The 12,588-nt window shown below is 53.8% G+C and overlaps 8 protein-coding genes across 8 annotated transcripts, besides 16 other annotated features; all 8 read left to right on the top strand.

The window, feature by feature from the left end:
* Nucleotides 1-12,588: a sequence feature (heterozygous, non-Esmeraldo-like haplotype).
* On the top strand, nucleotides 136-441 carry Tc00.1047053511231.80 (basic transcription factor 3a, putative; the record flags this gene model as incomplete). The annotated part of the gene is made up of 1 exon (XM_802147.1): nucleotides 136-441. One exon carries the CDS (start codon nucleotides 136-138, stop codon nucleotides 439-441), a length of 306 nt encoding a protein of 101 aa, XP_807240.1.
* Nucleotides 522-543: a microsatellite.
* Nucleotides 552-572: a sequence feature (AT_rich).
* Nucleotides 574-603: a microsatellite.
* Nucleotides 664-702: a sequence feature (GA-rich).
* Nucleotides 1,028-1,055: a sequence feature (AT_rich).
* On the top strand, nucleotides 1,084-2,061 carry Tc00.1047053511231.69 (hypothetical protein, conserved; the record flags this gene model as incomplete). Its single annotated transcript, XM_802148.1, has 1 exon — nucleotides 1,084-2,061. One exon carries the CDS (start codon nucleotides 1,084-1,086, stop codon nucleotides 2,059-2,061), a length of 978 nt encoding a protein of 325 aa, XP_807241.1.
* Tc00.1047053511231.60 (hypothetical protein, conserved) lies at nucleotides 2,432-4,972 on the top strand (the record flags this gene model as incomplete). The annotated part of the gene is made up of 1 exon (XM_802146.1): nucleotides 2,432-4,972. The coding sequence occupies one exon, from the start codon at nucleotides 2,432-2,434 to the stop codon at nucleotides 4,970-4,972; it is 2,541 nt and encodes an 846-aa protein (XP_807239.1).
* Nucleotides 3,687-3,714: a microsatellite.
* Tc00.1047053511231.50 (glycine cleavage T-protein, putative) lies at nucleotides 5,204-6,325 on the top strand (the record flags this gene model as incomplete). The annotated part of the gene is made up of 1 exon (XM_802145.1): nucleotides 5,204-6,325. One exon carries the CDS (start codon nucleotides 5,204-5,206, stop codon nucleotides 6,323-6,325), a length of 1,122 nt encoding a protein of 373 aa, XP_807238.1.
* Nucleotides 6,399-6,450: a sequence feature (CT-rich).
* Nucleotides 6,615-6,682: a sequence feature (A-rich).
* Nucleotides 6,789-6,819: a microsatellite.
* Nucleotides 7,128-7,475, top strand: Tc00.1047053511231.40 (hypothetical protein, conserved; the record flags this gene model as incomplete). The annotated part of the gene is made up of 1 exon (XM_802144.1): nucleotides 7,128-7,475. The coding sequence occupies one exon, from the start codon at nucleotides 7,128-7,130 to the stop codon at nucleotides 7,473-7,475; it is 348 nt and encodes a 115-aa protein (XP_807237.1).
* Nucleotides 7,855-7,920: a microsatellite.
* On the top strand, nucleotides 7,933-8,790 carry Tc00.1047053511231.34 (hypothetical protein, conserved; the record flags this gene model as incomplete). The annotated part of the gene is made up of 1 exon (XM_802150.1): nucleotides 7,933-8,790. One exon carries the CDS (start codon nucleotides 7,933-7,935, stop codon nucleotides 8,788-8,790), a length of 858 nt encoding a protein of 285 aa, XP_807243.1.
* Nucleotides 8,921-8,947: a microsatellite.
* Nucleotides 9,092-9,116: a microsatellite.
* Nucleotides 9,161-10,576, top strand: Tc00.1047053511231.30 (hypothetical protein, conserved; the record flags this gene model as incomplete). The annotated part of the gene is made up of 1 exon (XM_802143.1): nucleotides 9,161-10,576. The coding sequence occupies one exon, from the start codon at nucleotides 9,161-9,163 to the stop codon at nucleotides 10,574-10,576; it is 1,416 nt and encodes a 471-aa protein (XP_807236.1).
* Nucleotides 10,705-10,746: a microsatellite.
* Nucleotides 10,773-10,799: a microsatellite.
* Tc00.1047053511231.14 (uncharacterized protein) lies at nucleotides 10,915-12,588 on the top strand (the record flags this gene model as incomplete). The annotated part of the gene is made up of 1 exon (XM_802149.1): nucleotides 10,915-12,588. A coding segment is annotated over one exon (1,674 nt), but the record flags the coding sequence as incomplete, so codon positions are not given.
* Nucleotides 11,452-11,499: a microsatellite.

Here is a 12,588-nt window from a genome sequence, read left to right as displayed (position 1 = left end):
CTCTCTCTCTCTCTCTGTGCTTTGCTTCTTTATTCTGTGGGCAGATGCTTTTCAACGTTTTTTTCTTTTTCACACTTTATTATCTTCTTTATCGTTATCGTCTGTGCACAAGCGAGCTGGTTTTACCCCGAGTTCATGCCCAACATCACGCAAGAAACACTCCGCAAACGCGCGGAATTTGTTCGCACAGGTGGCCGTGGCTCCATCCGCCGCACCGTCAAGGCAGCACACCGCAACACAGGCGACGAGAAGAAGGTGCAGTCGGTGCTGAAGCGCCTCGGAGTCACGCCGTTCAATGAGATTGACGAGGCAATATTCTACCGCCAGGACGGCTCCGTCTACTACTTCGACAAGCCAAAGGTGCAGGCCTCCATGCAGTCTCACTGCTTCGTCGTGTCCGGCCCCTACGACGTGAAGGAGGCGAGCGAAATCGCTCAGTAGACCCCGTTTGTGTGTTCGTGGGGGTGGGGTGGGTGGGGATGCAACGTGTACTCACGGACCGGGAGGACTCTCCAATAAAATTTTTTTTTTTTTTTTTTTTTTACACACTCTTTTTTAATTTATTTTTAAATGAAAAGAAAAAAAAAAAGAAAGAAAAAAAAACCTTTTTTTTCTTTTGTTTTGTTTTAAAGAATAAGTGTTGTTATTTGGTGCTGATCTGACTCTCTCTTTCTCTCTTTTTTTCTTTCTTTTTTTTCTTCTGCCCGTAAAAACGGCACACAAAAAAACACATGAATGCCGCGCTTCGGGTCCTCCTTTTTTTCCCTCACATTTCCGAAGGGAAGAGGCCTGAAGCCGCCATTTCTTCTCTCAACGCGTGCGTTTTTTTCTTTTTTTGTCTCTTTTGTGTCTGTTTTTCTTACATGGCTTGTCATGTGTGGTGTGCCCGGTGCGAAGGCAGGCAAGCAGGGAAATAGATACTACAGAAGAGGGTCATCTTGTGAGTGCGTGTGTGTGTGAGATCCAAAGAGATTTTTGGCCCAAACACATTCAACCGATAGTGTACACACACACACATTTTTCTACCTTTATATTTGTTTATTTATATATATATAGAAAAGATATCAACGGACGCGGGTACAGATGGCGGAGGAAGGACCAGGCGATCAGGAGATGCAGCAGCCAAGCATACATACATACAAGTCGGGTGCTGTATATGAGGGCTCGTTTAATGGGACAAAGCGTCACGGCCGCGGTCATTGGCACCACCCACACGGTGAGACGTACGAGGGTGAATATGTCAATAACAAGCAGGAGGGTCTTGGTATTTATCGCTTTGACGATTCCTGCAAGTGCTACATAGGTCATTGGAAGGAGGGTGAGATGCATGGTGAGGGTGTGTACTACTTTACCTCCGATCATAGTACTTTTTACGTTGGCGAGTACGCGCATGAAAAAAAGCACGGCAATGGCCTGTACTGCTATGAAAACGGCTTTGTCACGTCTCAGGAGTGGGATCAGGGCGTTCTGCAGCGAGAGGAGGAGGCAACGCCTCTGCAGCGGGTGGACGCTGAGGTGCAGGTAGAGGAACTTACGGCCGCGGTGCGCAGTGTGGCGCCGAAGGAGCTTGGCGTGCAGCCGCCACCGTCGGAGGTGCGAAGTTTTCAGTTTCCCTCCGGCGCGACGTACACTGGACAGTACTACGGCACAAAGAAACATGGTGCCGGTCACTGGGTGCACCCCGAGGGCGACAGCTACGACGGACAGTTTGAGCACAACAAACACAGCGGTTGGGGGGTCTACGTGATTGGACAAAGTGGCAAAAAATATGTTGGCCACTGGCGCGATGGAAAAATGAACGGCATGGGGGTGTATTTTTTTAACAAGCAGGAAACAGAATACTTTATTGGCTCCTACAAGAATGACGTGAAACACGGCTGCGGCCTGTACCACTTTGCAGAGCGAGGAAACAACAAGCTGCAGCTCTGGGAGAATGGCCGCCTCAAGAAAGAGGCCGACGCAGAGGAGACTGCGGTGCAGGGGTATGGCGCGGCAATGCATAAGATTGTCCAAATTGTGCGTCGCTTTGCCCCACACTACGAGCCTCTCGTTGCCCAGTAATTTTGCCGGCAAAAGCGGGGAGAGGGAAACAACTCCTTGTGGTACATATCTTTTTTTTTTTTTTTAACCCCCTCTCCTTTTTTGTCGTTTGTAAGACTCCCTCCTTCCTTTTTTTTTTCCCGCTCGCTCGTATTTGTTTACATTCGCCTCTTAGTTTTTTTTTTTTGCGTGAATTGGCGTTTATGGGGGACATTTCTGCAGCTTTTTTTGTTTTGTGCGTGCGTCATGCGCTCGCATTTTTTGTGTGCCATCTTTCTCCCGCCCTTTTTGCTCACACGCGTGTACGTACGCGCATATGCGTGTGTGTTTGTGCATGCAATACCACATGTCCACATGTGATGTTTAGGAGGGCAGAAGGCCCCTGTTGACAATGGCGCCGCTTGGAAAGAAAGAGCTCCTTCTCTGGGCGGCAGAGGCGAGCGGTATTCGACCTTGCAACAAGTACGCTGACCTGCGTGATGGGGTCGTGCTGTTGGCTCTGGCGAGTCGTCTTTTTCCCGCCACTGTTGATCCCCGTCTTCTGCGGCGTGGGCCGATTGACGTGGAGCGGAATTGGGGCGCGTTGCGGCGCGTCATGGAGCGAAATGGATTGCCGCTGCATTTGTGTGACCGTCAGGCGGTAGCCGCCGGCCACGCACGTCACTGCTTCAACATGTTGGTGCTGTTTTATTTTCTTACGCGGCTTTCGCAGGACTCGGAGTTTTGTGTGGACTTTGCGAATCCCATCGACGCCGGAATTGCGGAGTTCTTGCAGTCGCCACAGAGTCTTCTCTGCGTTGGGAAGTTGCCCGCAGCATGCGAAGAAGGGACGCAATTGGAGGAGGAGGAAAACGAAAAACGCTCGGGTGGGTCCGCTCCAGTCCCGCCACCGCCGTCATCGTCATCACCATCATCTTTTCCTCCCTTTGCCTCCGCCAATTCTTCCTCCTATCCGCTGCATGCGGCGTTGACAACTTCTTCGGCTAAGACAAGCAGTGACGCGGAAGAACCCGTGAGGAGGGGCCGCAGCGGGGGTGGCGTGGCAAAAACGCAGAGCCTGCAGGTATCGAACGCGCGGCTGCAGGAGGAGCTTGACCATGTGCGGGCCACATCACAGCTGATGTTGGCGCAACAGCGTACGCTTTTGACGAGCGAGGTGGCCCGTATGACGGAGCAGTTTGAGATACGGATGACGATGCTGCGCCTGGAGCGGGATCACGAGGTACGTCAGTGCCTGCTCGATATGAGGGAAAAGTACGACATTTTTCTTAGCGAAATAAAGGAGAATGAGACGGCAGCGTCTGCCCCGTCTTCTTCTCCATCTTTCATGGCCCTTAGGGCTCTTGAGGGCAAAGTACAAACCTATGAGCGTGAGCTGGCAGAGGCAAGAGACACGATCCAGCAGCTCCACAATGCCATCAACCTGCAGCGTGCCCGTTACGAGGGATTTGCAGAGAAGATTTCCAGCGTATGCGCCGCGGCGCCGCCCGGTGTGTCGGGTGAGGACGATTTTCTGAAGACTATGAATGCGTTGCTGGGAACGCAGCCGCAGGGGGTGCGGGATGCCGTGATTCTGCGTCTGAAGACGTTGCTTTCGCAAGTGAGGGTGCCGCCCAGCGAGGATCAGAGAAACGAGCCGAGGAAAAAGGAGGAGGAGGAGGAGGAGGAGGAGGATGGAGAGCAAGAATGTCACGGCACAAGCGGTGGGATATCGGGTGAAGGGCAGCGCTTCCGCATGCAACTGGAGGGATCCAAGAAGGCGAAACAGTTTCCACGGCAACAACACCAGGACTGGTATGCTGTGCCTCTGACGGATGGGTTGGAGGCTCCGTCGTGCATGATTGACGCGGAGACGTGTGACGCTATTTGTGCGCGGGCCAACGCGGTAGCGGAGACCCATACACCAGCCGCTTCCCCCGTACGACAGGAGCTGCAGCGTCTCGTTCTTGCCATTCAGATTCTTCAAGCACGCGTTCAGACCGCGGCGAATGCCTTGATGGCCTACAAGGAGAGACAGCAGGGCCTACGCGAGCAGTTGCTTTGCCTGCAGCAGAGTCGGGAGTTGGAGGCACGCGAACAAGAACGCACGTTTGGGGCGAGGCTGGAGGAACAGCGGCGGCGGTTGGAAGCGAACGAGGCGGCACTCACCACAAAATTACGCCTTGTAGAGGAACGCTGTTCGCGGCGGGAGTCCGTGGCGAATATGCTGCACGAGAAGGTGCGCGAAATGGTGGGCTCATTGCTGAAGCAAACCCACGTCCACGATAGTGGTGGCTTTGGTTCAGGTGACGAGAGTGGTTTGGCACTGACGGGCGTGCAGGCGGCACTGCGGCGTTTGCTGACGGACGTGGCAGACTCGCAGCGCACACGTGACTCGATGGAGGCTGCCCTTGGCGAGCTGAGCAAAGAGGTGGCGATACTGCGACACGACCTCGCGCGGCGGGAGCTGGAGGTGAAATCCCTGCAGACGTCACTTGCGGCGGTGGAGGCGGCACGGCGGGAAGAAAGGATGGAATTGTCGAAGGCAACGGCGGAGGCTGATGCATTGCGGGACGCCATGACGGTTGAAATGGACGCATGTCGTCTTTACATCAAACGGGTTGGGGAATTGATGACTATGATGGGAGTTTCGCCGCCCTCGTTGCATCAGGGCCCTCCATTTTTGGCCGTTGCGACGACTAATGATAATAATGATACACGTGCTAGGACGCCTGCGCCCCTTTCAGAGTTGAACAACGTCAATGGTATTGTCAAGGATATGTGTGGGGCAGAGCAGATCAAAGAAACGGCAGCAGCTCCAACCGGAAGGGCTTTAGTGACAGCCGCAGCGGGGGCAGGGGCGAGCACGGCCTCATCATTGCTTTCCCCTGAGGAGTTGGAGCGGCGCAAGATGGAAATCCTGAGCAAATACGGCTTCTCGAATAGAATATAGCACTGAAACGCAGTCGATGTGTATTATTTTGAAAGCAACGCGGGGTGAAATGACTAGAGCTCCTACCTATTCTTTTAGTATGCATTTTAAACACCCACTGACCTTAATAAGCGGTGGTGATATTGTCTCATTGCAGTTTTGCAGCCTGTGGAGTTTTATTATTATTAACATTTCTCTTGGTTTTTTTTTTTTTCCTTTTTGCTTCCGTAGCTTTTTTTTCTTCTTAACCCGATGTCTGTTCCGCTTCGTCGTACCGTTCTGCACAGTCTTCACCTGAGCCGCAAGGCTCGCATGGGTCCCTTTGCTGGCTACGACATGCCCATTCACTACCAGCCTGGAGTCGTGCAGGAGCACCTGCACACACGCCAGGCCGCCGGTCTCTTTGACGTATCGCACGTTGGGTTCTTTGAGGTGTGGGGTGCGGATCGCCACAAGTTTTTCGAGTGGGTAACGCCGAGCGGTGTGACGGAGCTGCAGGATGGACAGTCCGCTCTGACGCTGTTCATGAATGAGTCGGGCGGTGTGAAGGACGACTGTATCGTTTCCAAGTATTCCGATCACCTCCTTGCTGTTATCAATGCGGGGTGCAAAGGGAAGATAATAACGCACCTGAAGGATAGACTCGCGGAGTTCAAGGGTGACGCCACACTTGTTGAACTCGACCGCGCCATGGTGTCACTGCAGGGGCCCAAGGCGGCATCTGTCATGGCTCCCTTTGTGGAGGAACTTGACAGGGTGAAGTTCATGTGGGGACGTCGCAGCGTCTGCGTGAAGGGGATAGATATTACGCTGACACGCTGCAGTTACTCGGGGGAGGACGGCTTTGACATCATTGTGCCCATTCAAGATGCCGTGCAGTTTGTTGAACTTCTTCTACAGAACCCTGACGTACAACTTGCCGGCCTTGGGGCGAGAGACAGCCTGAGAACGGAGGCAGGGCTTTGTCTTTACTCGCACGAACTCTCGGAGGAAGTTAACCCGGTTGCTGCACGACTCATGTGGTGCATCCCAAAGCGCCGCATGGCGGAGGGAGGCTTTATTGGCCACGAGCGCCTTCAGACATTTGTGCAGCGCGCGAAGGAGCTTGTGCCGCGCTTGCGTATGGGAATCCTTTCTGTCGCGAGGGGACCAGTGGCGCGTACAGGGATGCCGATCCTCGTCGGTGATGTCGTGGTCGGGGAGGTGACGAGCGGCGTGCCGTCACCAACGCTCTCACGCAACATTGCGATAGGGTACATCGATCGCGCGAAGGCCCGGGCGGGGGAAACGGTGGAGTTGGAAGTGCGGGGGAAGCGGCTGCCGGGCGAGGTCACGTTGCCGCGCTTCGTTCCGCAGCGGTACTACAAGGGATGATGATGATGTTGGAGGGGTTGGCGGCCCCGTATAAGCCGGTGATTGGTGGCCGGGTGGTGGTGGTGGGCCGCACAAGGGGGAAAAGAAGAAAAAAATAAAGTAAGAGAAAGAAGGCACAAAAGAAAAGCAAATCGACACAGCGACGGAAAAGGGAAAATTGTAGGAGGTGTTGCATGTCTCACGTGGTTCGCCTGAGGAGTTCCGAATGCGAGTCGCGATGAAATACCGCGGGGGGTAGGACGCATCGTGTCGATTGCTGGCTGCTCGCTATCTTGTGGATAAACACATACTTTTTCTTTCTTTGCGCTTCTTTCTCTCTATTTTATTCCCTGTTTTTTTCTTTTTTCTTCTTTTTTTGATTGTTATCCTTCTGGTTTTGTGGTGGATCTTTTCCGTGCCGTCATTACGTCTGTGCTCTTCTTCCCGGTAACCGTCTTTTTTTTTTACTTCTCCTGCCCATCACTTTTTATTTTTATTTCTATTTATTTATTTTTTGGTGTCGTTTCGCGGATTGGCAATTTTTTGATTTGCGTGTCGTCACCTACCAGTCTTTTTTTTTCTTTCCTTTCCTTTGTTATTTGGCATGCGTGTGTTTTTGTGTGCGTAGGGCACTGTGACGCGCTGCATCTTGGTGCCAACACCCACACACACGCTCCCTTCTACGGCCCAACGTACATGTGCAGCGGGGGAGGGCGAACGTACATGTCTTTTCTCCTTCACTTCATGTCTTTTTCTTCTTTTTTCCTCCCCTCCACGTGTGCGGCAGTGGTAGAAGTGTGTGTGTGTGTGTGTAGGGCTGCGGATGGCGGCGGATAATGTGACGGAGGCTGAGCTGGAGGTGCGACTTGAGCACGAGCTGCTGCTCTGTGAGCAGGACTTCTTGCTGCGTGAGACGGAGGCAACGACATGCATCAGCAACCGGGCGACTACGGCGCGCAAGAATGCGGCAGAGACGGACATCGGACTTCTGCGCGCGTACTTGGAGGGCATGCGCCGCAAAAACAGGGCTGTGTGCTTTGCGGCGGAAGAGGGCATGCGGGCAAAGGTGCTCGCCGCAAAACGCCGGTCAGAGGAGCTTCGCCGAATTCTCTCGGAGCTGCAGAAGGAGACGACGGAGATCAGAGAACGGTGCGCATCTATTTCCATGTGAATATGTGGTTTTGCTCTTCAGCTTTTTTCTCTCGGACCAGCGGGGGCGGAATCCCCACTTTTTTTATATTTATTTATTGCTTGCCTTCGCCAATTAATAACCCCACCGGTGCGTTGCTGTTTGCCGCCGGACCGTGACGGCAGCGCACCCAACCGCTTGGAAACAAAGTGGGAGGTTTTGGGGCCCTTTTTTATTTTTGTTGCCTTTTTTATTCTTCTTTTCCTGCTTCTTTGGTCTTTTGCGAAGTGTCTTTTTTTTTTCTTTATCGCGGTTGCCGGAGAAAAAAAAGAAAAAAAACGAAGAGGAAAAGAGAAAAGCCAGACAAAAGAGGCCTGCCAAACGTGCCAGCGCAACTCGGCATCATTAGGGCGGTGTCCCGCACACACACACACACACACACACACACACACACACACACACACACACACACACACACACACACGCATTGATTTCATGAATGGGTAACGCGCTGGCAGGAGTTTGTGGGCACATCCAATGTCTTGATGCTAATTCACCACGGCACGAGCGAAGGCGTTCGCCTCGCGCCGCTTCTTTTTCCTCTCACCCATCGCGTTTGCATAAAACGCCGTTGTCGCCGCTTAAACCGGGTAGAAAAATAGCCTGTGGGATTTGTGGAATTTCCTTTAACCCGGTGGGCTTGGAAAAACACTGTTCGATGTGCCGAGCCTCCCGTGGAGTAGAGAAGGAGCAGGCACGTTCATGTTTAGGCTGCACGGGGGAAGGACTCCCTAACGATGAACCTGAAGAGTTGTGTCTGGTGTGCTTTGCGGAGAAGCGGATGTATGCTTTCCTTCCGTGTGGACACGTGGCCTGCTGCAGCTCATGCGGGAAGTTGGTGGATAGATGCCCGGTGTGCCGGGAGGAACGGTTCGGGTACTGCGTTGTCAACACCACTGCCCTTCTGCAGTTCAAGTGCCCACATTGCAAGGCCATTTTGGCGCCTGAGCTGTACGACGGGCATCGCGAGGTGTGCGCCATCCAATCCAGGGCGGCGCAGGTGAGTCACAGTGGACCCGCGACCGACGCAGAAACTCGCAGTAAAAACGCGGCTACGTCGGGGAGGAGGGCGGGGGGCGGCGGTAATCATCCACCGGCGGCGGTCCCCGCCAAACGCAGTGCGAGTAGTCACGGGATCACACTGAACTTCTGCATCGAGTGCCGGAGGGAGAACGCGCCGCTGGTCATCATTGGGCCGTGCGGCCACCGGGTTCTTTGCGGTGATTGTTTTGCGGGTCGAATCACATGTCCGGTTTGCCTGCGGGAGATCGAGCAAGGTTGGAAATCCTACATTTAGGCTCGCTGTGCACACGGAACGAGGGAACGAAAGGGGGAAAATCAAAAAGAAAGAAGGTGGGAGGGAGGGAGGAGTCTTAAGAGGAAAGTTGGCGAAAAGTATGTCCCTCAATGAAAAAGAGGGAATGAAGAAACAAAGCAAGGCAAAGCAAAGCAAAAAAATATGGGGTCAGGGGGGGAAGGGAGAGGGGAAGGGTCGATTAAAAAGTAGTTGAGAGGAAAATGGATGCGAGTTGAGAAGGAGAGAGAGAGAGAGAAGGTCCGTGCGAGTCACTGGCTGTTATTTAGAGTGCCATTCATCCTTCTTTTTTTTTTTTTTCTTTTTTTGATAAAAATAGGAGTGAGTGAGTCAGTGAGAGGTTAGAGTTGCCATGACGATACTGGACCCGGAATGTTTTCTGGCGCATGTATCAAAGTTTGAAACGTACAACATCGATTCGTCACTTTATCCACCGCCTTACGTCCTCCACGGCAGACTCCCTCACTCCAACTTTGTGTGCAGTGCGAGCCTTGTAAACTCAACCCCGTCGTGGTCTTTCTGCCACACATTTGAATGCACTGGAGGAGGGAACACTGCGGAGCCCCCGATGGTGCTGGAGTGCTACGGCAATAACGGGGAGGAGTTTGTGGGCATGTGCGCCGTGGAGTTATCTCAGTTGCTGGAGGCTTCATCATCAAAGGACTCGATCGTGGCGCTGCAGCTGAGGGACGGCTATTTTGTCAGAGGTGAGATATCGTTTCATGCGACGTTAGAGAAATTACGCTCGTTCGACATTCACATCCCACGCATGGCCATTGCGCCACATTCACCACCGGGAGCCTCCGTGTACGTGGAGCTTTCGTGCGGTTACGAAGGCAGTGACGGCGCGGTGTCCGTGACGTCGGAGCGGGTGGCGACGGAAGTCTTCGAATGGGCGCCGCTGCCGCCATTGCTGCAATGCAGAGTTACTCCCGGAACACTGACGCAAGACGGTGTTTTCGGGAAACTCTTCAGCGACTCCGGGGAGCGGCTCGGTCACTTTCGCATCGTTGTGCCCACTTCTGTCGTCAGGGGAATAACAGCACCGGCATCATTGTCAGAGGACGGAGTGAGCAGCGATCAGTTTGAGTTTGACGTTCCCGTGGAGTCAACGCCCTCGGGCATCGTGCTGCGGTGCGCAGGCAACATGACGCTTTCGACGGGTGCTTGCCCGGCGGTATGTCAGGCATCCGCCGAGGCCTCTTTCGACGCCGAGAGGAGCACAGAAACGCATGAATTTTTTCGCGGTGCCCTCTCTGAAGACCTGCAGGTCCTGAGCGAGGTTCTGGAGCAGCAGCAGCAGATGCTCGGGACGGTTCGAGAGCAGTTGGAATGGGTGCGGGATTATAAGGCCACCATCAAACAACGACTGGAGGTGTTGCGGCGCCACTCGACGGCGACGGACTCCACAGACGTTGGGATCAGGAGCCGGATTGAGAGGGAACTGCAAGGCTGCATCATGCAGCGGGAACAACTACGGGATGAGCTTGCCGCGCTTCGGAAACGCAGAGCGGCGGCCACAGAAGAACATTTGCTGCGGGTGGAGGAGCAGAGGAGGTTGCAGGAAACGCTGGAGGAGGAACAGGCAAAGGCAGAGTTTCTCCGCGAAGGCGTCAAGAAGTTGCAGCTGGAAATGCAAACGCATGCAAAGATGGAGAAGAAGCGGGAGCAGCTGCGGCTGCGGCAGTCGGAAGAACAGCAGCAACTCAACAGCGAAGATGCAGAGACACTGGTAGAGGTGATGCGTTTACTGGAACGACACAAGTGAATTGCTTCACCTTGCCACTAACGAGCCAGACGTGATATTTCCGACATTTTTTTTTAGCCATTGTGGATCCTTCCATTTAAAGACTTATTTGCATACTTATGAATTACTATTTTATTCTTGCTTGTACGATGCGTATACATGTGCGTTTATATATATATATACATGTATATTTGTGTGCCATATGCGAAGGGCGGGGTTTCTCTTTTTCTTTTTTTTTTTTTTTGTTGTCCAGGTCCATGCCTCCTCCTTTTTTTTTTTTGACACGCATGCACGCACAGTCTTCCCCTTGAAAAAAGTAAAAAAAAAAAAAAGGAGGGTAAATATAAGCCGGCAGGGCGATGGTAGATCACAGTCTCTTTGAAAGGTATGATTTGCTCAATCGGAACTACACGGGAGAACGGCCGCAGCTGGGTCCGGGTGTGAAGTGCGTACAGTGCGACGGCTGTGATCGTGTAATCACGTTCGCCGTGTTCCACAGCGAGTACGAAGGCGGCGTGGATGTATGCAACATGTGCCGTGTGGCTGCCGAGCAAAGTGCAGGCGGGTACGTGCAGTGCACAGATCGAAGACGGCGTCTTTGCTTTGCGAATCACCCGTTGTGTTTTGTTGGCCCCGCTCCGCTGCCCAAAGGCTACGAGTTGGACAAGGACGAGATTGACGTGGAGCACGACCCCGGGCTGCTGGCGAGGCGCTTCAAGAGGTCTGTTGACGTTGTCGCCCGCCGCGGCCTTGGTCGTTCAAGGAAGCGGCTGCGTGGACGACGCCGCGAAGGTAGCGGAAGTAAAAAAAACGAAAAGAAGGATGGTAACGAGGACTGGTCGACGGCGAAGAGGTCGAGGCGAGGCGTTGGCGGAGGCGTGGCAGCTGTGACGATGGCCGCCGGTGCTGCTGCGGCTGCTGCTGCTGTCGTTTCCGCTTCCGCTTCCGATGTGGCGGCGGCGGTGGCAACGATGACGCCAGAAAAAGCAGCACCACAAGTGACAGCAGCACAAGCCTCGCCATTGCCGCCGCGGGAGGAGCCGAAATTGGAAGCATCGCCACCTGCAGTTGTTACCGAGTCGAAAGGGGAGAATGGTGCAACGCATAAGGAGCAACCGCAGAGTCCAGCAGGGAGTAATAAAGACTCCGCACGGCGGATGAAGTGGGAACGCGTGGTAAACAGTCCAGTGGCGAGGTTTTTTCTCCAAATTGAGCCCCGCACCAAAAGGACCGCCGAACTCCCAGCATCCATGGTCTACCAGCCGCTATGCGTATTCGACCACGATAGCATTCAAGAGTTTTCCGTTGCCCCGAACAGGAGTTGCCGAACCACCCGTGGGTTTGTAGGCTTCACTTCCTGCAGCAGTGTTCTCTGTGTGCGCATCGTTCCAACGATGCCTGAAGTGGGTCTGTGGTTTTCAGTGATGTGCGAGGAGGATTGCTGCACGCGGCTTCACATATGGCATTGCTCTCCTAAAGCAAGCGCCACTGCCTCTTCTTTCCTCAGTCTCAGCGATGCTGCGCCTCCAGTACGCAGGTACGTTGTGCATGTGGGACGAAACGTGGCAGTGTCGATGGATTGGCTCCCTGTTCCCTTACATCGAACGGACAACAACAAGTTGGGTCTCTGCACGTTTATCCGTGGGAAGTACTTGGTCTCGACGGTTCTTCCCCGCGATGTAGTTGCTGAGAACTCAGCGGCTGTAACGCGTGGCGGCGGCAACGGTGGTGCTGATGGCGCTGGCCGCAGGAGTGGTCGTTGCGTCCACGTGGCTGCGGAGGTGTGTGGTGCGACTCTGCTGAAGCGTGAAATCGAACTTGTGGAGATTCGGTGGAGCTCCAACGCCACTTCTCTCGCCGGGACGTTTCTCTTTGCGATTGGCCGCTGCACCTCGGTGGTGGTGCTTCAGCCCACCGGCGACACACACTCGGGTAAGTTGATGTTGCAAGTGGTGCATTACATTGAAGCAAAGGGCGTCGTGGCGTCTCCACCGTTTTTGCCGTTCCTCCCATTGCTGGGTGGTGCGCGCGTA

The sequence above is a fragment of the Trypanosoma cruzi genome, genomic scaffold (genome assembly GCF_000209065.1).
Source record: "Trypanosoma cruzi strain CL Brener 1047053517077 genomic scaffold, whole genome shotgun sequence".
NCBI classification, from domain to species: Eukaryota; Euglenozoa; class Kinetoplastea; order Trypanosomatida; family Trypanosomatidae; genus Trypanosoma; species Trypanosoma cruzi.
This window is presented reverse-complemented; position numbering and strand designations above follow the sequence as displayed.